The 25,117-nt window shown below is 32.8% G+C and overlaps 1 protein-coding gene and 1 long non-coding RNA gene across 3 annotated transcripts in view; one reads left to right on the top strand and one right to left on the bottom strand.

Annotated features, from left to right (window-relative positions):
- mesh (sushi domain containing 2 mesh) overlaps positions 1-23,535 on the top strand; it is an 87,465-nt gene extending 63,930 nt beyond the window's left edge. The window contains exons 18-23 of one of the 2 annotated variants that reach the window (XM_068394857.1): positions 410-539; positions 2,500-2,635; positions 3,781-3,935; positions 12,106-12,288; positions 18,447-18,651; positions 20,827-23,535. In XM_068394857.1, the coding sequence (XP_068250958.1) occupies positions 410-539; positions 2,500-2,635; positions 3,781-3,935; positions 12,106-12,288; positions 18,447-18,651; positions 20,827-20,923 (906 nt within the window). In that variant the 3' untranslated portion in view covers positions 20,924-23,535. Of the gene's footprint in view, positions 1-409; positions 540-2,499; positions 2,636-3,780; positions 3,936-12,105; positions 12,289-13,492; positions 14,652-18,446; positions 18,652-20,826 lie in introns of those variants that run through there. The other variant, XM_068394856.1, reaches the window with a different exon arrangement.
- On the bottom strand, positions 12,488-18,555 carry LOC137660167 (uncharacterized). Its single transcript, XR_011047649.1, has 3 exons — positions 18,420-18,555; positions 14,509-14,650; positions 12,488-12,794 (listed from the first exon to the last, which is right to left on the bottom strand). It is a non-coding gene; the product is annotated as an uncharacterized lncRNA (long non-coding RNA).
- Positions 23,536-25,117: the final 1,582 nt, after the last annotated feature.

Raw genomic sequence — 25,117 nt, 5'->3', positions numbered from 1 at the left:
AACTTTGTGTGACCTCTCTCTCTCTCTCTCTCTCTCTCTCTCTCTCTCTCAAAATATATGCCTAACATTTCTTTTAGAAATCGCTCTACCAAAGAGCAAGTGGAGTCTCCGCGGATAGACTTAAAAGTCTTTGAGACAAATAAATTACATAGGACACCAAGTTCTCTCTCTCTCTCTCTCTCTCTCTCTCTTCATTATATAGCTAACACTTATTTTAGACATTACATCTCTCTCTCTCTCTCTCTCTCTCTCTCTCTCTATATAACGCTTCAGAAATTACATAGGACACCAATGTCTCTCTCTCTCTCTCTCTCTCTCTCTCTCTCTCTCTCTTATTCAATATATAGCTAACACTCATTTCAGACATTACATATAGCTCTCTAACCTCAAAACATCTCTATCTCGACAGAATATAACTCGGGGCTTATTCGGCAATTGGACCTTCGATAAGACGGACGATCTCGTCTCGCCAGACGGATCCTACATAGAGATGCCAATGGAAGGAACAGCGGAGAACCTGTACAAGTGGGGACTGGAATGTAAGTAGAGGGAAGTTTATATTTTGGAGGCTATGATATGATGATGATAAGGCTCGTGATTCGTGATTGCATGTTTCCATTTTTTTTTTATTTGGATGACTTGATGTGAATGCTAATGCGCTCTGTATATTTATACATACAATATTATATTATATATTATATGTATGTATATATACACATGTATATATACATGTGATATGTATACATAGGTATATTTATACTGTATGTACCTTTCATACTTATGTATATATACATATGTATGTGTACATATATTTTTATAGATATACATGTATACATATGTTTATATATATTATGTATGCATAAATATTTTATATATGCATACATGCATATTATATTTATGCATGTATGCATGACAGGTGTATGCAAGCACAATACTCTATGTATGTATGACAAAATATTTTATGTATGCATGCACACATTTTATGTATGTATGTATGTATGTACGCATACATGCATGATGTATGTATGTGTAATGATTAGAATAGTTAATATTACATGTTTAAAACAAATGACGTAATATGTCATGTTGGTTGGAAGAGCTAACCCTGGGATTTGCTGTAGTCATTCAATCGTAAACCGGACATACAATGCAAGTCTCAGCAATTTGACATTCTTCTTAAACGTCAACACATTGTCTCATCGTGTGAAAGTTTGTGACGTCACCGGATGCAGGTGTCTTCCGATTTCGTCACGTGGCTAAAGTAAACCAAGCATACGATATCTGTGATATCGATAATTTATTCAGTTCATATCTAAACTTCACCAGAATTGGTCATCTGGACCAACCCAGCTTCCTCCAGTGATGGAGATGTTTAACTCTGTTGTTTTTATAGAATAAAGACTTAAAAATAGAATAAAGACTTAAAAACTATTAAGATGTATTCATGTACCATTTAAATACATCTGAAAAACAACTCATACTCAATGTGTGCTTAATACAGTAGCACGCCAATAAATGGTGGCAGCGGTGGGATTTAATCTTGAATGATCAAATCCCACCGCTGCCACCATTTATTGGCGTGCTACTGTATTAAGCACACATTGAGTATGAGTTGTTTTTCAGATGTATTTAAATGGTACATGAATACATCTTAATAGTTTTTAAGTCTTTATTCTATAAAAACAACAAACTATTAAGATGTATTCATGTACCATTTAAATACATCTGAAAAACAACTCATACTCAATGTGTGCTTAATACAGTAGCACGCCAATAAATGGTGGCAGCGGTGGGATTTAATCTTGAATGATCAAATCCCACCGCTGCCACCATTTATTGGCGTGCTACTGTATTAAGCACACATTGAGTATGAGTTGTTTTTCAGATGTATTTAAATGGTACATGAATACATCTTAATAGTTTTTAAGTCTTTATTCTATAAAAACAACAGAGTTAAACATCTCCATCACTGAGGAAGCTGGGTTGGTCCAGATGACCAATTCTGGTGAAGTTTAGATATGAACTGAATAAATTATCGATATCACAGATATCGTATGCTTGGTTTACTTTAGCCACGTGACGAAATCGGAAGACACCTGCATCCGGTGACGTCACAAACTTTCACACGATGAGACAATGTGTTGACGTTTAAGAAGAATGTCAAATTGCTGAGACTTGCATTGTATGTCCGGTTTACGATTTGAATGACTACAGCAAATCCCAGGGTTAGCTCTTCCAACCAACATGACATATTACGTCATTTGTTTTAAACATGTAATATTAACTATTCTAATCATTACATATGCAGGTATGCATGTAAATAGGCTCTCATTAAAAGAAAAAATGTAGCCCAGGGTTGAAGCTGGAGATTTGTTCTTATGTATATATGGTCAGTCTTTAGGGTATTGCCCTACTGATAGGGCAGTGTCACTGTCCCTTGCCTCTGCCATTCATGAGCGTCCTTTAAACCTCTTAAACGGGTGTGTATTTCCTCAACAGGGTCATTAGAAGACAAAGCTCAGCCGTACAAAGGAAAATCGCTCTTCCGACACGAGAACTCAAGATCCAGCAACTATTACTACGATAAGGATTTCGTCCCAGAATATGAAAACATGCCTATACTCCCGGAGAACGCGTGAGTACACACAAGAACGGTTTAGCGTTCGCCAGAATTAGCTAATGAACGTTGCCTTACACGTGAAAAGGGTTTTCAGAAACTTGTTCGTCAGAAATAGCTAATGATCATCCCCTTGAGAGAGAGAGACGCCTTCATAAACGAGAGAGAGAAAGCAGGTTATATTTTTTTTTTATAAAATTAGCTGCTCATTTCATTATTTGTTTGCAATAGGATAGATAATTATAAAAACTTTTGAAACAAATTGTCCTTAGGTCCATAAAGTTTTTAAGTCAACAGGTCTTGAAACTTTAATTGATAATAATTTGCTCGTGAAATTAATGTCCAATATTTTTTTAAGTCAACAGGTCTTGAAACTTTAATTGATAATAATTTGCTCGTGAAATTAATGTCCAATATTTTCAAGTTTTTTTTTTTATTGGGTATAATAAAGTTCTATTGAACCATTGTATCTTGATTATTTTAATATAAGTTAGATATTTTAAAGCTTAAGTTTACCAAATTTTCAAAATACAAATCCAATTAATGAATACATATTTTCATGCGTAAAAAAAAATTTGTTCGAATGAAAACTTCAGTAGGACATAGATAGAGATTGCCATGTATAAAATAATCGCTTTGTTTATAAATTTTTGTAATATCCATAAATTAACATCACTTTGTTTATAAATTTTGTAATCTACGAATTTGGGTAAATTCAGAACCTCTTTAAATCTGGTTTTTAATTTGTGATTGAAATCTCTTGATTTATTTCAAATTATTTTCAGTAATTATTACGGGTTATACACATTTCTGAAGTATTGGTTGAATATTCTATATTTTGTTAAAAAGAATATTTAAAACAACAAAGTAGAGTTTGAATATTTTATATTATAGAAAATTATTAAATTTCCATACAGGTCCAAAACAAAGTTAAGATAGAATATTTTAGATTTTATTAAGAAAGTTTATTACATTTCTATTTATGTTATTGAAATTTTGTAAACAGTTGATTCATTACACAAACTAATAATTTCCTCCCTGGCAAAATCAATTTTTTTCTGCGTAATGTCGGTTTTGTTGTAGAGGAAAACCGGCTTTATACCAACAGCACTTTATGCTCCCAATAAATCATCCTAACTCATTATTTCCCTCCCTCTTAAAAGGAGCAAAACGGACATATCGGAGGTGAACATCGTTTGTGGCGACTCGTACCAGTGTTACTTCGACTACGTCGTCACTCTGAAGAGGGACTTCGCCGACATGACGAAGTATTACCAGGACCAGTTCGTCAACATCAAGTCGCAGGGTCTCATTCAAGGTAAGGCTGAAGAATGTCTGTAGAGATAAGGAAGATTCTGTGATCTAGAGAAACAGAACAAATGGGTTATTTAGATTCACAATTTGTGAAAGTGTTCTGAAAGCTATGTTAGAGTAACTAAATTGTGAAGGTGGAGTTCCAAAGGGTATTTTGAAATAGAGTAACTAAATTGTGGAAGTGGGTTTCTAAAAGGTATTTTGAAATAGATTAACTAAATTGTGAAACGGGTTCTAAAAGGTATTTTGAAATAGATTTCTGAAAGGTGTTTTGAAATAGATTAAACTAAATTGTGAAACTGGGGTTCTAAAAGGTATTTTGAAAGATTAACTGAATTGTGAAAGTGGGTGTGGAAGTGGGGTGGTTCTAACTAAATTGTGAAACTGGGTTTCTAAAAGGCATATTGAAATATAATAACTATATTGTGAAACAGAGGTTTTGAAAGGTATATTGTAATAGATTTAACTAAATTGTAAAAATTTAGAGCTAAAAGTATGCCCTTTTTTTCTGAAGCGCAAAAAGTATGCCCCTTTTTTCTGAAGCGCAAAAAGTATGCCCCTTTTTTCTGAAGCGCAAAAAGTATGCCCCTTTTTTCTGAAGCGCAAAAAGTATGCCCCTTTTTTCTGAAGCGCAAAAAGTATGCCCCTTTTTTCTGAAGAGCAAAAAGTATGCCCCTTTTTTCTGAAGAGCAAAAAGTATGCCCCTTTTTTCTGAAGAGCAAAAAGTATGCCCCTTTTTTCTGAAGAGCAAAAAGTATGCCCCTTTTTTCTGAAGAGCAAAAAGTATGCCCCTTTTTTCTGAAGAGCAAAAAGTATGCCCCTTTATTCTGAAGAGCAAAAAGTATGCCCCTTTATTCTGAAGAGCAAAAAGTATGCCCCTTTTTTCTGAAGAGCAAAAAGTATGCCCCTTTTTTCTGAAGAGCAAAAAGTATGCCCCTTTTTTCTGAAGAGCAAAAAGTATGCCCCTTTTTCTTTAGAGCAAAAAGTATGCCCCTTTTTCTTTAGAGCAAAAACTATGCCCCTTTTTCTGAAGAGCAAAAAGTATGCCCCTTTTTTTTGAAGAGCAAAAAGTATGCCCCTTTTTCTGAAGAGCATAAAGTATGCCTTCTTCAGAAACAAAGGCATACTTTTGGCTCTTCAGAAACAAAGGCATACTTTTTGCTCTTCTAAAAAGAGGCAAAAAGTATGCCTTTTTTCTGAAGAGCAAAAAGTATGCCTTTTTTCTGAAGAGCAAAAAGTATGCCTTTTTTCCTGAAGAGCCATTAGTATGACTTTTTTCCTGAAGAGCCAAAAGTATGCCTTTTTTCTGAAGAACATAAAGTATGCCTTTAAAAAGGCATACTTTTGGCTCTTCAGAAAAAAGACATACTTTTGGCTCTTCAGGAAAAAAGGCATACTTTTGGCTGCTCAGAAAGAGGCAAAAAAAGTATGCCCTTTTTTCTGAAGAGCCAAAAGTATGCCCTTTTTTCTGAAGAGCCAAAAGTATGCCCTTTTTTCTGAAGAGCCAAAAGTATGCCCTTTTTTCTGAAGAGCCAAAAGTATGCCCTTTTTTCTGAAGAGCCAAAAGTATGCCCTTTTTTCTGAAGAGCCAAAAGTATGCCCTTTTTTCTGAAGAGCCAAAAGTATGCCCTTTTTTCTGAAGAGCCAAAAGTATGCATTTAAAAAGGCATACTTTTTGCTCCTCTGATAAAAAGGCATACTTTTTGCTCCTCTGATAAAAAGGCATACTTTTTGCTCCTCTAATAAAAAGGCATACTTTTTGCTCCTCTGATAAAAAGGCATACTTTTTGCTCCTCTGATAAAAAGGCATACTTTTTGCTCCTCTGATAAAAAGGCATACTTTTTGCTCCTCTGATAAAAAGGCATACTTTTTGCTCCTCTGATAAAAAGGCATACTTTTTGCTCCTCTGATAAAAAGGCATACTTTTTGCTCCTCTGATAAAAAGGCATACTTTTTGCTCCTCTGATAAAAAGGCATACTTTTTGCTCCTCTGATAAAAAGGCATACTTTTTGCTCCTCTGATAAAAAGGCATACTTTTTGCTCCTCTGATAAAAAGGCATACTTTTTGCTCCTCTGATAAAAAGGCATACTTTTTGCTCCTCTGATAAAAAGGCATACTTTTTGCTCCTCTGATAAAAAGGCATACTTTTTGCTCCTCTGATAAAAAGGCATACTTTTGGCTCCTCTGATAAAAAGGCAAACTTTTGGCTCCTCTGATAAAAAGGCAAACTTTTGGCTCCTCTGATAAAAAAGGCATACTTTTGGCTCCTCTGATAAAAAGGCATACTTTTGGCTCAGGCAAAAAGTATGCCCTTTTTTTCGAAGAGCATAAAGTATGCCCCTTTTTTCTGAAGAGCAAAAAGTATGCCCTTTTTTTCGAAGAGCATAAAGTATGCCCTTTTTTTCGAAGAGCATAAAGTATGCCCCTTTTTTCTGAAGAGTAAAAAGTATGCCCCTTTTTTCTGAAGAGCAAAAAGTATGCCCCTTTTTTCTGAAGAGCAAGAAGTATGCCCCTTTTTTCTGAAGAGCAAGAAGTATGCCCCTTTTTTCTGAAGAGCAAGAAGTATGCCCCTTTTTTCTGAAGAGCAAGAAGTATGCCCCTTTTTTCTGAAGAGCAAGAAGTATGCCCCTTTTTTCTGAAGAGCAAGAAGTATGGCCCTTTTTTCTGAAGAGCAAAAAGTATGGCCCTTTTTTCTGAAGAGCAAAAAGTATGGCCCTTTTTTCTGAAGAGCAAAAAGTATGGCCCTTTTTTCTGAAGAGCAAAAAGTATGCCCCTTTTTTCTGAAGAGCAAAAAGTATGCCCCTTTTTTCTGAAGAGCAAAAAGTATGCCCCTTTTTTCTGAAGAGCAAAAAGTATGCCCCTTTTTTCTGAAGAGCAAAAAGTATGCCCCTTTTTTCTGAAGAGCAAAAAGTATGCCCCTTTTTTCTGAAGAGCAAAAAGTATGCCCCTTTTTTCTGAAGAGCAAAAAGTATGCCCCTTTTTTCTGAAGAGCAAAAAGTATGCCCCTTTTTTCTGAAGAGCAAAAAGTATGCCCCTTTTTTCTGAAGAGCAAAAAGTATGCCCCTTTTTTTCTGAAGAGCAAAAAGTATGCCCCTTTTTTCTGAAGAGCAAAAAGTATGCCCCTTTTTTCTGAAGAGCAAAAAGTATGCCCCTTTTTTCTGAAGAGCAAAAAGTATGCCCCTTTTTTCTGAAGAGCAAAAAGTATGCCCCTTTTTTCTGAAGAGCAAAAAGTATGCCCCTTTTTCTGAAGAGCAAAAAGTATGCCCCTTTTTTTGAAGAGCAAAAAGTATGCCCCTTTTTCTGAAGAGCAAAAAGTATGCCTTCTTCAGAAACGAAGGCATACTTTTTGCTCTTCTAAAAAGAGGCAAAAAGTATGCCCTTTTTTCTGAAGAGCAAAAAATATGCATTTTTTTCTGGAGCAAAAAAGTATGCCTTTTTTATGGAGAGCCAAAAGTATGCCTTTTTTTCTGAAGAGCCAGAAGTATGCCTTTTTCTGGAGAGCAAAAAGTATGCCCCTTTTTCTGAAGAGCAAAAAGTATGCCCCTTTTTCTGAAGAGCAAAAAGTATGCCCCTGTTTCTGAAGAGCAAAAAGTATGCCCCTGTTTCTGAAGAGCAAAAAGTATGCCCCTTTTTCTGAAGAGCAAAAAGTATGCCCCTTTTTCTGAAGAGCAAAAAGTATGCCCCTTTTTCTGAAGAGCAAAAAGTATGCCCCTTTTTCTGAAGAGCAAAAAGTATGCCTTTTTTTGAAGAGCAAAATGTATGCCCCTTTTTCTGAAGAGCAAAAAGTATGCCCCTTTTTCTGAAGAGCATAAAGTATGCCTTCTTCAGAAACAAAGGCATACTTTTTGCTCTTCTAAAAAGAGGCAAAAAGTATGCCTTTTTTTCTGGAGAGCAAAACGTATGCCTTTTTTTCTGAAGAGCAAAACGTATGCCTTTTTTTCTGAAGAGCAAAAAGTATGCCTTTTTTTCTGAAGAGCAAAAAGTATGCCTTTTTTTCTGAAGAGCAAAAAGTATGCCTTTGTTTCTGAAGAAGGCATACTTTATGCTCTTCTGATAAAAAGTCATACTTTATGCTCTTCTGATAAAAAGTCATACTTTATGCTCTTCTGATAAAAAGTCATACTTTTTGCTCTTGTGAAATAGGCATACTTTTTGCTCTTGTGAAATAGGCATACTTTTTGCTCATACTTTTTGCTCTTCTGATAAAAAGGCATACTTTTTGCTCCTCTGATAAAAAGGCATACTTTTTGCTCCTCTGATAAAAAGGCATACTTTTTGCTCCTCTGATAAAAAGGCATACTTTTTGCTCCTCTGATAAAAAGGCATACTTTTTGCTCCTCTGATAAAAAGGCATACTTTTTGCTCCTCTGATAAAAAGGCATACTTTTTGCTCCTCTGATAAAAAGGCATACTTTTTGCTCCTCTGATAAAAAGGCATACTTTTTGCTCCTCTGATAAAAAGGCATACTTTTTGCTCCTCTGATAAAAAGGCATACTTTTTGCTCTTGTGAAATAGGCATACTTTTTGCTCTTGTGAAATAGGCATACTTTTTGCTCTTGTGAAATAGGCATACTTTTTGCTCTTGTGAAATAGGCACATTTTTGCTCATACTTTTTGCTCTTCTGATAAAAAGGCATACTTTTTGCTCTTCTGATAAAAAGGCATACTTTTTGCTCTTCTGATAAAAAGGCATACTTTTTGCTCTTCTGATAAAAAGGCATACTTTTTGCTCTTCTGATAAAAAGGCATACTTTTTGCTCTTCTGATAAAAAGGCATACTTTTTGCTCTTGTGAAATAGGCATACTTTTTGCTCTTGTGAAATAGGCATACTTTTTGCTCTTGTGAAATAGGCATACTTTTTGCTCTTGTGAAATAGGCATACTTTTTGCTCTTGTGATAAAAAGGCATACTTTTTGCTCTTGTGATAAAAAGGCATACTTTTTGCTCTTGTGATAAAAAGGCATACTTTTTGCTCTTGTGATAAAAAGGCATACTTTTTGCTCTTGTGATAAAAAGGCATACTTTTTGCTCTTGTGATAAAAAGGCATACTTTTTGCTCTTGTGATAAAAAGGCATACTTTGCTCTTGTGATAAAAAGGCATACTTTGCTCTTGTGATAAAAAGGCATACTTTTTGCTCTTGTGATAAAAAGGCATACTTTTTGCTCTTGTGATAAAAAGGCATACTTTTTGCTCTTGTGATAAAAAGGCATACTTTTTGCTCTTGTGATAAAAAGGCATACTTTTTGTTCTTGTGATAAAAAGGCATACTTTTTGCTCTTGTGATAAAAAGGCATACTTTTTGCTCTTGTGATAAAAAGGCATACTTTTTGCTCTTGTGATAAAAAGGCATACTTTTTGCTCATACTTTTTGCTCTTCTGAGAAAGGCATACGTTTTGCTCATACTTTTTGCTCTTCTGAGAAAGGCATACTTTTTGCTCTTCTGAGAAAGGCATACTTTTTGCTCTTCTGAGAAAGGCATACTTTTTGCTCATACTTTTTGCTCTTCGGATAAAAAGGCATACTTTTTGCTCTTCTGAGAAAGGCATACTTTTTGCTCATACTTTTTGCTCTTCGGATAAAAAGGCATACTTTTTGCTCTTCGGATAAAAGGCATACTTTTTGCTCTTCGGATAAAAAGGCATACTTTTTGCTCTTCGGATAAAAAGGGATACTTTTTGCTCTTCGGATAAAAAGGGATACTTTTTGCTCTTGTGATAAAAAGGCATACTTTTTGCTCTTGTGATAAAAAGGCATACTTTTTGCTCTTGTGATAAAAAGGCATACTTTTTGCTCTTGTGATAAAAAGGCATACTTTTTGCTCTTGTGATAAAAAGGCATACTTTTTGCTCTTGTGATAAAAAGGCATACTTTTTGCTCTTGTGATAAAAAGGCATACTTTTTGCTCTTGTGATAAAAAGGCATACTTTTTGCTCTTGTGATAAAAAGGCATACTTTTTGCTCTTGTGATAAAAAGGCATACTTTTTGCTCTTGTGATAAAAAGGCATACTTTTTGCTCTTGTGATAAAAAGGCATACTTTTTGCTCTTGTGATAAAAAGGCATACTTTTTGCTCTTGTGATAAAAAGGCATACTTTTTGCTCTTGTGATAAAAAGGCATACTTTTTGCTCTTGTGATAAAAAGGCATACTTTTTGCTCTTGTGATAAAAAGGCATACTTTTTGCTCTTGTGAAATAGGGCATACTTTTTGCTCTTGTGATAAAAAGGCATACTTTTTGCTCTTGTGATAAAAAGGCATACTTTTTGCTCTTGTGATAAAAAGGCATACTTTTTGCTCTTGTGATAAAAAGGCATACTTTTTGCTCTTGTGATAAAAAGGCATACTTTTTGCTCTTGTGATAAAAAGGCATACTTTTTGCTCTTGTGATAAAAAGGCATACTTTTTGCTCTTGTGATAAAAAGGCATACTTTTTGCTCTTGTGATAAAAAGGCATACTTTTTGCTCTTGTGATAAAAAGGCACACTTTTTGCTCTTGTGATAAAAAGGCACAATTTTTGCTCTTGTGATAAAAAGGCACAATTTTTGCTCTTGTGAAATAGGGCATACTTTTTGCTCTTGTGAAATAGGGCATACTTTTTGCTCTTGTGAAATAGGGCATACTTTTTGCTCTTGTGAAATAGGGCATACTTTTTGCTCTTGTGAAATAGGGCATACTTTTTGCTCTTGTGAAATAGGGCATACTTTTTGCTCTTGTGAAATAGGGCATACTTTTTGCTCTTGTGAAATAGGGCATACTTTTTGCTCCTCTGATAAAAAGGCATACTTTTTGCTCCTCTGATAAAAAGGCATACGTTTTTGCTCCTCTGATAAAAAGGCATACGTTTTTGCTCCTCTGATAAAAAGGCATACGTTTTTGCTCCTCTGATAAAAAGGCATACTTTTTGCTCCTCTGATAAAAAGGCATACTTTTTGCTCCTCTGATAAAAAGGCATACTTTTTGCTCCTCTGATAAAAAGGCATACTTTTTGCTCCTCTGATAAAAAGGCATACGTTTTTGCTCCTCTGATAAAAAGGCATACGTTTTTGCTCCTCTGATAAAAAGGCATACGTTTTGCTCCTCTGATAAAAAGGCATACGTTTTTGCTCCTCTGATAAAAAGGCATACGTTTTTGCTCCTCTGATAAAAAGGCCTACGTTTTGCTCCTCTGAAAAAAAGCATACTTTTTGCTCTGCTCTGCTGAAACTGTACACTTTTAGACATTCTTTAGGCATACTTTTTCTTCTAAAAAGGGATACCATTTCTTCTAAATAAGCATACTTTTTTCCCACAAAAGGCATACCTTGTTTTTCTAAATAAAAAGGCATACTATTTCTTCTAAATAAACATACTTTTTCCTCGTCTGAAAAGGCACAATTTTATGCATACTTATTGCTCTTCGGAAAAGGCAGACTTTTATGCATACCTTATCTTCCGAAAATGCATACTTTTACGCATACACTCATTGATCTTCTGAAAAGACATTCATTTTGGCACACTCGTTTTTTGTACATCTAGATGCATAATCGTTGAACTTGTGGAATCTATCCTTTAAGGCATACTCGTTGTACTTATTTAAGCATACTTTTATTCAATTAATAGTAATTTTCAGATTTTTACAGAACCCGTCATGTAATAAACTACGAGATTTGGTTTTGGTAATTTGGTTATGCCTTTAACTGATTCTATGCTAATCAATGCATAATTTGATTACATTGAATTTGTTGAATTTACTCCTCTATATCTATACATTAGTGGGCATAAATCTATACCCACAAATCTATACCAACAGTGCATAATGGGCATATATCTATACCCACAGGTATAGTGGGCATAAATCTATACCCACAGTGTAAAATAGGCATAAATCTATACCCACAGTGTATACCCACAGTGCATAATGGGCATAAATCTATACCCACAGTGTATAGTGGGCATAAATCTATACCCACAGTGTATAGTGGGCATAAATCTATACCCACAGTGCATAATGGGCACAAATCTATACCCACAGTGCATAATGGGCATAAATCTATACCCACAGTGTGTGAATATCACACCCAAATTCATTTACCTAAACCACCAGGGTTACCAACATAAATCATACCCCAAACCCTTCTTGCATAAAGTTGTACAAGTTAATGAAAAAGATAATTCTTACTTTTGCAGTGATCTCTTGCGGTGCCCTGCCAACTCCTCCCCACGGTCGCAAGTCCACTTTCAACTTCTTGAGCGGTGCCGAGGTGAAGTTCGACTGTGACCCTGGCTTCGTCCTCCTCGGGGAGCAGAGGAGGTGGTGCTACGCCTCAGGAGACTGGAATTGGCCTGAGAATGGAGAGGCTACTTGTGTCAGTAAGTAGATAACTTTTAAGTATTGCTTGTAAATAGTGGAAGCAGTAAGGCAATAAGTAGATAAGTGTGGGGTGATTTGTTAAGTGTTGTCTAGATATTTTTTGTGTTCTAGATATGAAAAGACGAAAAACATATTTACAATAGTTTCTAAATTATTGGCGTTTGATGTTTTGAGAGAGAGAGAGAGAGAGAGAGAGAGAGAGAGAGAGAGAGAGAGAGAGAGAGAGAGAGAGAGAGAGAGAGAGAGAGAGAGAGATTCTAAATTATTGGAGTTTGATGTTTTGAGAGAGAGAGAGAGAGAGAGAGAGAGAGAGAGAGAGAGAGAGAGAGAGAGAGAGAGAGAGAGAGTCCAATAAAATACAGAAATTAGATTTAGATTATTTTGCAAAACAGAAATTAGACTTACAGATCATTTTGCAGTTCACTAGGGTATGTTGTACAGCCCCTTCACATCTTAATTTATCTTTGAAGTCTCAATCAGGATCTTTAGTTTTCTCCAGAATTACCTGAAATAGTATTTAAACTGATTTATTGAGACGAGAAATGGCAGTGTCTTAATTCTTTGCAGTCGAGTAAACTTAAGAGATAATATATTCTACTCGGGCAAATACTTTAGATTACGAGAAAAATTTTAAATTTGACATCATAATTGACTGATTTTAACTTAATTGTTTATATACTTGTAATGTATATACTCATTTTATGGACTGCTTATAAATCTAAAAGTAATTTTAGTTTTTGATATTTAGTACTGTACTTTGCTTTTTGAAATTATTTGAAATTAGCTTGCTTTTAATTTTTGGAATTTTGTGCGTCTTGATTTTATTGATTTTGAAATAAGAATTATTCCAATACATGATTTTCCTTCCACGCCCAAACCTTCTTCTCATGAGCCTACTCTTCCTCGCCGCGCAGTAAGGACACAGGAGCATTAAAAAAAGTAAAAATTGTTGATTTCCAATTTTTTTAGCTTACTCGACAGTTGGATTTTCATTACAATTCCTCTTGTGATTAAGAGGCCAACAACCTAAACGCTAATCCTTCCATAGAATTAGATCTTTTAATAGATCTGAGCCAAAAGACACACCTACCTCTGCGACGGGCGGCGTGGGCGGGAGAGATAAGGGTGCGGGCGCGGACGAGGCAAAATTATGTACCGGAAGAGCATTAAACATTGAAAAAACAACTAATTTCTCTAACGCAGCCGAGACGGAATACATGATGATGCAACAGGGCATCACAGCGGGGACTGTCCTGGCCGTCCTCCTCCCAGTGTTAATCGCCATGCTGTGCTTTGCCTCTTACCATCGCAACAAGAGGAAAGAGTACATCGAATCGCATCAGTCTGCGGTTCGCACCGCCGGCAAGCAACGGTTCTCATTCGTGCCGTCCCGCTCCCGCACCCCGTCTCCGAAGGAGCTCTCGACCGCCACGCCGTCCCACAAGGATTCCGTCGAGACTACACAACTGGCCTGGGAAGCCCCTCCACCGGTGCCCCCTAGGGCTAACGAGCTTCGTTTAGGACACGCCGATAGTCCCTCCGCCAGCGACGACGGGTCTCTGACGTCCCCTTCCAGCGATTCCGAAAGGCATAGCTTCCAGAGTGGGAAAAAGACCAGGAGGCCTCGAGAGGATCCTTTGAAGTCGCCCCAAAGTTTCGACGGGGAATATTATACCAATGAGCCTGTGGACGACAAGCCTGTCGTTTTCCAAAATGTTCTTTGGGGTATCGATGAGCAGACGCCAGTTAGCAAACAGTCAGCGGTTTGATTAAAGGCTAAAGAGAAATCAAAAGGCTAAGAGAGAAAAGCCTGAGGTTTGATTAAGGCAAAAAGTCTGAACAAAGCCTCTTATGAGAGATTTCACAGCCTCATTTTCATGAGAGTTTAATGATACCTCATTAATAGTTTAGGAGTTTGTATCAATCCTAAACAATTGTAGTATTTAGCATTAATTTTTGCAAGGCTGAATTTTTAACATCAGTGATAAAGTTATGTAGCTTGTCTTGTAAATGACCGCTTGTTTGAATAAAACTTGATGCAAAAATCAGTTGTGTATATAAAAAAATTAACTACTATAATAGCAGCATTTTATATAATGGGGTTCCTAATAATACCAGAAAATTCAAATAAAGTTAATTTTATATCATTCTGTTATGGTAGCAGTCTTTTATATTACTAGAGTTCCTCTTATATAATAAAACAAAATTCATATTCTTACCTTTTAATTAATTCTTACGAATTGTAGTAGTCTTGAAGATTGAAGAGATAATTTTTCTTGAGGTATTTGGCAATCTTGATCAATAAAGTTAATTCGATTGCAGTTTCAAGTTGTCCAGGTTTTCCGGTCAATTAAATACAACCTGGAATAGAAAAGATCCATTCAGATGTGGAAAAATCTAAAACCTTCTAACCAAGTAGTGTTAATAATACACTACGACAGTGTTAATAATTGATACAGCACTACGGCAGTGTTAATAATTGATACAGCACTACGGCAGTGTTAATAATTAATACAGTACTACAGTATTACTAATACACTACTGCAGTGCTAACAATACATTACGGCAGTGTTAATAATACACTACTGCATTGTTAATACAGTACTGCATTGTTAATACAGTACTGCATTGTTGATACACTACTGTAGTGTTCATAATAAACTACTGCATTGTTAATAATACACTACTGCATTGTTAATAATACACTACTGCATTGTTAGTAATACACTACTACATTGTTAATACACTACTGCATTGTTAATACACTACTGCATTGTTAATAATACACTACTGCATAATGACAATGGGGCAAGGATGAGTAGATTCTCTTTACACGAGTGGGATCTTTCTGCACACTATACCTTTAAAACACACTCCCTCCCTTCATTCTTCTTCTTCTTCTTCTTCTTCTTCACCCTTCCCCCACCCTCAGGAAACTTTTGAAAACTTAAAATCCAATTAAAGCGTAACTTTGTCTTGATCAGTAAAACTGAAAATTAAAGAGCTTTTTGCCTAGGTGGGCCGATGTAGAAGTCGGCGCATCTGTTATATTTGTTTATTTTGATTCTTGCAAAGATATCTATTGCCTCAGGTCTGTTTTTAGGCGAGACTATTATTTACGTATTGACATTAGAATTATTTCTACCAAAGCATCTTTTTAGAACTCGAGGAGCACTCAGTAGAGCACAGACCTCCGCCACGGCAGTTTATTTCTCGGCTTTAGCTCGACCTTGACATGTATTAATTTGCGTGGAATTTCACACACTCAAATATGAACCAAGTTTGAGGTCTCTGTGACAACTATGTCCAAACTTATGGTCGATTACGTGAATTGGAAATTTTGCTTGACCTTTGACCTTGACCTTCCAAAATTTAATAATTTCTAGGTTTTTGCATAAGTTAATCCTTGCAAATTTCATTATACTAATTTTAGAAATTGTGGCCAGGTAGCTGTGCACAATCAAACACACTCACAAGCAGGGGGTAAAACATAACCTCCTTCCAACTTGTTTGGCGGAGTTGATAGTATCTACATTAGATTATTTCTAGAAAATATCACAATTTCAGTTGTAATGAAGACACATAATCGAAATTGTGACTAAAAAATGACAAACTTATGATTTAAAAAGTTTCAGTTCTTTGCCACCGTGGGCAGTTGGAAGCATTGTCGTGAAAAGATTTCCACCAAAGGAGAAAAGCTGTTCGTAGGTGTTGCATATCAGCTTACACTGGGAACACAATAGGCCGCGTTCATTAGGAGTAAATGTTGGGCGAAATTTCGTTCTGATAAAGCGCCCACATACGTAACAAATGCATTAGTTGATTATTATGATTTGAGATAATTATTTCAATTTAAGAATATTCTATTTCACTGTAGACAGGCGGTGATAAAATGTGCTTATTTATATTTAAATACATTTTTTTCCTATTAAGAAATTTTTTAAATGTATTAGTCGATTATTATAACTTAAAGATCGATTTAAGATTATTCTATTTTACTGTAGACAATGTGATAAAATTAGTAATTTTTTTTTTCATATCGTCAATTTTTTCAATTTAAATTTAATTAGAGGTCATAAAGTTACAAAGAACCCACCAAATTATTTAAAAGATAAGTCAAGTTCTTAAGAATATATTGAATTGTAGACAGGTGGTAATAATTCGTTTCTCTATTTATATTTATATGATTTTTTTTTCTAATAAGACAATTTTTGTATTTGAAGTTTCTAAATTTTGAATCCAAGAAGCTAGTTCATAAATTTCAAAGAACCCACTAAATTACTGGAAAGTTGAATTATTTTGCAATGAAATTTTGCATTAATTGCAATATTGCTATATTGCTAGTAAACTACAATATACTACAGTTTAGCATTAACTAACAACGAATTTTTTGAAGTACATTAACTAAGAAATTGTTTTTATAGTTAACTTTGTATTATTCCTTAATTCTATTTCTCACCCTTTAAAGATTTTAATATGCATTTTGAAAAAACTAAAATTAATGAAAGAAAAATGATAATTTTTTTCTTTAGCTACATTGTTTCAAGTTTCACTCTGTCTTTCAAGTCAAATTTTTTCATAATGTAATTATGGCGCAAAAGACTTGGCACAATTTTTGCAACGGAGTTATAAGTTTTATCTCTAAAGACTTATGCAAAATCGAGAATTAAATTCTAAATAGAATGAATTTATGTATGGATTCATAACTATTAGTAGGATCTCCTGCTAATTTAATGAAGGCAATGTTAGTTAAATGACTTTCACTTTAATAATATCTAAAAAAAAATTCAAATATCCCTAATGCATAGGAGGGGGGGGGACCTCTTAAATATATAGTTACCAAGGCACTAACCCCAATTTTGGGGGGTAACTCATAAAAAAAGTAACAAAAGGAGACTTTTTCCTCTCACTGTTCCTCCCAGCCTGACAAGGGATTCAGCCGAGTTTAGCTACTACTGCTAGGGTTCCACAGCTCACCCTCCCCAATTATACACCACAAATTTAGTTTCATATGCTGGATCCCCTACTCTTAAATATATCTAAAATAATGAAATTAGACATCTAAAAGTGGCATCTTTATCATGCACATTAATTTATATTTAGAGATAAAAAGAAAATTATGTAACTATCGTCTGTAAAATATTAACTATTTACATGAAGGAAAAGCAATTTTACTTAGTTAAGAAAATACTTCATGAACCATAAAAAAAAAATCTGGGAAATATGACAAGTTTCTAAATAAACTTAATATAGTTATTGAAACATATAATGAATCCCATTCACATATTCTATGATATGTACAAAGATAATTGGGGATAACTTACACTCAAGATTACAGAAGACATCTTCAATAACCCAACCAAAAATCAATGAATAGTTAAAATAATTTAAAAGAAAATGTACAGAAAAAAAAGTGAGAAATTTTATTTGATATTACAAAAAAAATTCAATAACCTACTAAAAGATTAATAACACATATGATAAATATAATGAGAAAATTTACGAAAAAATAAAATTGTGAAAACTTGCATCTAAAATTGCAGAAGAAATAGCCAATAACCAACCAAAAAAATAAAAATTATTTAAGGAAATTCACGACAAGAATCCGCGAGAATCTAAATTTGAAATTATAGAAGAAATATGTAATAACAAACCAAAAATTAATATTAAAAATTGGAGACAATGTACGATAATTGTTGATAACTTGCATCAGGAATTACAATAGAAAAATTTAATAACCCACCAAAAAATTAATCAATCTCAAAATGAAAATTTACGAAAAAATATGTTGAAAACTTATATCTGAAATTACAGAGGAAATCTTCATTAACCCACCAAAAATAAATGAATCGGAAAAAAGGAAAAAAAAAAGTGGAAAAAAAAATAGATAAATAGTTGAAAAACTTATATCTGAAATTACAGAAATGTAATTAACCCCTCAAAAAATTAATGAATCTCAAAAAGGAAAATTTCCAAAAAAAAAAAAGAAAAAAAAATTGAAAACTTATATCTGAAATTACATAAGAAATTTATATTAACCCATCAAAAAATTAATGAATCAGAATGAAAATTTACGAAAAAAAATGTTGAAAAATTATATTTGAAATTACAGAAATCTAAAATAACCCACCAAAAATTAACCCGTTCTCATCCTCAGCCGAAACGGAGTACTTGGGCATGCAAGCGGGCATCACAGCGGGCACTGTCCTAGCCGTCCTTCTTCCTATCCTCATCGCCATGCTGTGTTACTCCTCCTACGTCAGGAACAAGCACAAAGAAAGGGCGCAGCATCTCGATTCCGCCCTTTCACGCAAGAGAAGGGCAGGAAGTGTGAAGGTCAACACTTGGCTGGGTCGAACGAAGTAAGAGATTAGCTGATCTTCATTTGTTTTTTTAAAGTTCTATCATTCAATTATGTTCGTTTTTTTATAGTAAATGGCTTGGTAATTTTATCCCTGGGTCGAACGAAGTAAGAGATTAGCTGATCTTCATTTGTTTTTTTAAAGTTCTATCATTCAATTATGTTCGTTTTTTTATAGTAAATGGCATGGTAATTTTATCACCGGGTCAAACGAAGTAAGAGAAAAGCTGATCTTCATTTATTTTTTTAAAGTTCTATCATTCAATTATGTTAGTTTTTTTTTATAGTAAATGGCATGGTAATTTTATCACCGGGTCAAACGAAGTAAGAGAAAAGCTGATCTTCATTTATTTTTAAAGTTCTATTTTTCAATTATGTTCGGTTTTTATAGTAAATGGCTTGGTAGTTTTATCCCTGGGTTGAACGAAGTAAGAGATTAGCTGATCCAAGTTTTTTTTTTTTCAAAGTTCTATCATTCAATTATGTTCGTTTTTTTATAGTAAATGGCTTCGTAATTTTATCCCTGGGTCGAACGAAGTTTTTAAAGTTTATTATCATTCAATTATGTTAGTTTTTAAGTGTTTAACTTCTTAATTCATAGCTATTCAAGAGAAGATATTACGGGTACTATTAACCCTGAAAGATATTTAACTTTGTTTGTTGGCTGTTTAAGAATTTACTAGTTTTACTAACCTAAATCATCTGTTTTTAAAATTTCATATCATTCAATTATGTTAGTTTTAAGGGGTTATAACTTTTTCCCCATAGCTATTCAAGAAGAAATTACGGGTGCCATTAACCTTAAAAGCTATTTAACTTTTTCCTTTGGTAGTCAAAAATTTACTTATCTGTTTTTAAAATTTTATATCATTCAATTATGTTAGTTTTAAGGGGTTATAACTTTTTCCCCATAGCTATTCAAGAAGAAATTACGAGTGCCATTAACCTTAAAAGCTATTTAACTTTTTCCTTTGGTAGTCAAAAATTTACTTATCTGTTTTTAAAATCTTATATCATTCAATTACGTTAGTTTTTAGGAGTTATAATTTTTTTTCCACATAGCTATTCAAGAAGAAATTACGGGTGCCATTAACGTTAAAAGATATTTAACTTTTTCCTTTGATATCAAGAATTTACTTATGTTTTTAAAATTTCATATCATTCAATTATGTTAGTTTTTAGCGGTTATAATTTTTTCCCCCATAGCTATATTCAAGAAGAAATTACGGGTGCCATTAACGTTAAAAGATATTTAACTTTTTCCTTTGGTAGTCAAGAATTTACTTTATCTTTTTAGAATTTTATATAATTCAATTATCTTAGTTTTTAGGGGTTCTAACTTTTTTCCCCATAGCTATTCAAGAAGAAATTACGGGTGCCATTAACCTAAGATATTTAACTTTTTCCTTTGGTAGTCAAGAATTTACTTATCTGTTTTTTAAATTTTATATCATTCAATTATGTTAGTTTTCAGGAGTTATAACTTTTTTCTCCATAGTTATTCAAGAAGAAATTACGGGTGCCATTAACGTTAAAAGATATTTAACTTTTTCCTTTGGTAGTCAAGAATTTACTTATGTTTTTAAAATTTTATATTCAATTATGTTAGTTTTTAGCGGTTATAAATTTTTTTCCCCATATCTATTAAAGAAGAAATTACGGGTGCCATTAACGTTGAAAGAAACTTTTTCCTTTGATATCAAGAATTTACTTATGTTTTTAAAATTTTATATTCAATTATGTTAGTTTTTAGCGGTTATAATTTTTTTCCCCCATAGCTATGCAAGAAGAAATTACGGGTGCCATTAACCTAAGATATTTAACTTTTTCCTTTGGTAGTCAAGAATTTACTTATCTGTTTTTAAAATTTTATATTCAATTATGTTTTTAGGGGTTATAACTTTTTTCCCCATAGCTATTCAAGAAGAAATTACGGGTGCCATTAACCTTAAGAGCTATTTAACTTTTTCCTTTGGTAGTCAAGAATTTACTTATGTTTTTAAAATTTCATATCATTCAATTATGTTAGTTTTTAGCGGTTATAATTTTTTCCCCCATAGCTATTCAAGAAGAAATTACGGGTGCCATTAACCTTAAAAGCTATTTAACTTTTTCCTTTGGTAGTCAAGAATTTACTCAAGCCTTTTAATCTAAATCATCTTAAATTTCAACGCAGAAACGACCGGGACAGCTCCGTCGAATCTGACGAGGCGAGAAAACCTATGCGAGTAGCTGCCAGCTCTGATGGAACTATACCAGATACGCAAGTTTAAGATCGAAGTCTTTTTGGGGAAAAAAGAATCCCGTTGGAACGATTGCGTATTTAAAAGGTACTTCTTCGGAGATTAGAAAGGCAACGTTTGCATACGTTGATGTAACATCTCTTTGAAATTTAAAATTTTAGTGTATGCGTATGGGTCTAATTTTTGTCTATGAAAATAAGACTTACTGTTTAAGAATGCTTGAGAGTGTCTGCTATTTTTTTTTTGTCTAACAAGTGGATGAAATATAACTATATTCTGTCTAACAAGTGGAAGAAATGTCATTATATTGTCTAACAAGTGGATGAAATAAATATTTTCTATCTAACAAGTAGATGAAATATTACTATATTCTGTCTAACAAGTGGATGAAATATCACTATATTTGTCTAACAAGTGGATGAAATATCACCATATTCAGTCTAACAAGTGGATGAAATATCACCGTATTCAGTCTAACAAGTGGATGAAATATCACCATATTCAGTCTAACAAGTGGATGAAATATCACCATATTTGTCTAACAAGTGAATGAAATATCACCGTATTCAGTCTAACAAGTGGATGAAATGAATATATTCAATCTAACAAATAAGTAAAAAATTACTATATTCTGTCTAAGAAGTGGATGAAATAAATATATTCAGTGTAACAAGTGGATTAGATATCACTATTTTCTTTTTTAAAGGTCAGACTTTATTCACTATTATCTTTATGTTGGACAAATATAACTGTGTATTATATTCATCATGGTTGAAGACCCATAGGAATTAATACAATCGAAGTACATTATAGTGTATAAATTCCCATAAACTCATTAATTTGTATGTATGTTGAATAGGTGAAAATCTTGAGGAAAAAAAAGGTTGTAATGATCTTAATTATAGTTCTATAACAATATGTTTCCAGGAAATACAGGAAACAGTAATGTTATGAAAATGTTTTTCCCTTAAGATTTTCATTTATTTCCAGACAATTATGTTTAAGGAACAATTTTTGTATGTTTTGAAACGCGTTTAATTTGCGAGTATTTTTTTTTTTTTTACCGATGTCATTAAGATATTTGAAGACCTAATAAAGATTTGCTTGTTAGGACGATCTGTTTTAGAATTCCCACCTATTAAAGTTAAAGAAATATAAGAAATAATCTAGATTTTACTTGAACAATAGCAAAGCTAAGCAAATTTTTTTTCTAAATTAATGATATATAAATAGAAAGTAATTTACATTTTACTCTAAATTAATGGAAAGCTAAGCATAATTTTTCTCTAAAGTATTTTGATATATAAAAAGAAATTTAGGTTTTACTCTAAATGAATGAAAAGCTAAGCAGAATTTTTCTCTAAAGTAATTTAAAAACTAGAGAATCTTATTTTCACTTGAATGTTGGTAAAACTAACAAGAATTTCCTAAGAAATTTGAAATAAACAGAAAAATATAGTTTTTACTTGAATGATGGGAAAGCTAACAGAAACTTCTAAACTATCTTCAAATATCAATGAGCACTTCGTCAGGATGATAGTTACAATTTAGTCAAAATTTGCAAAGTTAGGTTCCAATTTGGAATTTTTGGTCAAATATCATTGAGCACCTCGTTAGAATGAGAGTTAATATTTAGTCAAAATTTGCAAAGTTGGGTTCCAATTTGGACATTTTAGGTCAAATATCAATGAACACTTTTGTCAGGATGATAGTTACAATTAGTTAGGTTCCAATTTTGACGTTTTAGGTCAAATATCAATGAGAACATCGTCAGGGTAATAGTTACAATTTAAGTCAAAATTTGTAAAGTTAGGTTCCAATTTTGACATTTTAGGTCAGATATTATAAAGTTAATTATCACAAACTTTATCCTGAAAACAAAAAACAGTAAAACCCGCGTTTCAGATCCATTTTATAAATAATAAAGTGATTGTGTGGAGTAGAAGAATTCATGTATTGTATTTTAACCACTTTTCAGAAACAAAAATATTGATTTTAAGTTTAAGTGTCCTTGTCTCGAGTTCTTGATTTTCAGATGTTCCTGTTTTTTTTTTTTTTTTTTTAGTTAAGCATTAAAAGGATTAATGCATTTCTTAAGATTGGTTTTAATTAGATGAGCTGCTGTCTTCCTGAAAGTAAATATATATATATATATTTCTAAAGTGTTAACCGTTTTTCTAAATTTTATTATTGAATGTTTTTGTTATCAAATAAATCTTATTTTTGACTTTTAAATAGTTATTTTTTAATTAAGTTAATCTACGCCGTTTAGAAAAAATTTAATGGAAATTTTATGCAATTTGTAAGATATGAAAAAATGAAAATTTTTAAAGCATGCAAAAACTATCTATTAATACCTTATAATTAATAAAGTCATAAAAACAGGACGGGAAAAACATCTATTTGAAAATAATAATAATGATATGGATGATGGAAGTAAAAACTATACATGAACATTTAAAACTTCATGGGAAACAGCAAATATTTTATAATTTATCCTTTTTATGCCTTTTACAACATAGAAAAACTTCAAACATTGTCTCTGTCTTTATATCCAGAATGTTATAATTCTGTCAGGATACATTGTATTTTGTACAATACTGAGTTCTGTGAAATTTCTTAATAAAATAAAATTAAATCTACTCTATCTTTCAATATCCCACTTATGAATAGTTTAAATGTCATTGGTTTTAATCAGAGATTTAAAAGGTTTTGAAATTTTACACAGCCGTCTTAAGTGTCTAAAAGCCAGCTAGTTAGGTGTACTTTGTTAATCAAATGAAATTTTAAAGCAACATAATCCTAAAGACTTTACTTAAATCTATTGAAACACAATAAAAACCAGAGGAATTATCCAAAATATATCTGGTATCTCCTAGGTTAATGTACTTTAGGGTTAATCAATTGAAATTTGATAAAAAAAAAAAAATAATTTTAAGAAATTCACCGAGAAAAGCTGTGCAGAAACAGGAATAGCCAGAAGATTTATCCAAAATATTTCATGGTATTCCCTAGGTTAATGTACTTTATGATTAGTCAATTGAACTTTTAAAACTCTAATTTTAAGAAATTCACTGAGCAAAGCTGTGTCGAAACACAGGAATAAAAGCCAGATGATTTATCTAAAATATTTCATGGTATTCCCTAGTTTACTGTACTATAAGGTTAGTCAATTTATCTTCTAAAACAATATAATTTTAAGGAATTCACTGAGAAAAAGCTGTGTCGAAGTACAGGAATAAAAAGCCAGAAGAATTATCCTAAATATTCCTTGGTATTCCCTAGGTTAATGTACTTTATAATTAGTCAATTGAACTTATAAAACAATCTAATTTTAAGAAATTCACTGAGAAAAGCTGTAGAAACAGGAATAATAGCCAGAAGAATTATCCTAAATATTCCTTGGTATTCCCTAGGTTAATGTACTTTATAATTAGTCAATTGAACTTATAAAACAATATAATTTTAAGGAATTCACTGAAAAAAGCTATATCGAAGCGCAGGAATAAAAACCAGAAGAATTATCCAAAATATTCCTTGGTATTCTCTAGGTTAATGTACTTTACAATTAGTCAATTGAACTTATAAAACAATCTAATTTTAAGAAATTCACTGAGAAAAACTGTAGAAACACAGGAATAATTGCCAGAAGATTTATTTTATCCTAAAATATTAACTTAAAATCTGTCAAAAAACAGAAATAATAGCCAGAAGATTTATCCAAAATATTTCATGGTATTTCCTAGTTGACTGTACTTTAACGTTAGTCAATTTAACTTCCAAAACAATATAATTTCAAGTAATTCACTGAGAAAAAGCTGTCGAAGCTCAGGAATAAAAGCCAGAAGAATTATCCAAAGTATTCCCTGGTATTTAATAGGTTAATGGATTTTATAATTAGTCAATTGAACTTACAAAACAAAAATATTCTTATTTGAGAAATTCACAGAGAAAAGCTGTGTAGAAAAAGGAATAATAGGCAGAAGATTTATCCAAAATATTCCTTGGTATTTCCTAGTTTACATTGTGGTTAAGCAATATAACTTATTAATGAACATATATTAAACTCATCAATCATGTCTAAAAGCCACCCGATCTATTTTTGATATTCCTTGGTCATCAATTACACTTATTAAACTATAATTCCAAATTTTTTTTAAGCAAAACTGTGTCGAAACACAGAAAATCGGGAACACTTTCAAATAATAAATGGAAGTCAAAGTT

This window comes from Palaemon carinicauda, chromosome 20, assembly GCF_036898095.1.
Source record: "Palaemon carinicauda isolate YSFRI2023 chromosome 20, ASM3689809v2, whole genome shotgun sequence".
Lineage (NCBI taxonomy): Eukaryota > Metazoa > Arthropoda > Malacostraca > Decapoda > Palaemonidae > Palaemon > Palaemon carinicauda.
This window is presented reverse-complemented; position numbering and strand designations above follow the sequence as displayed.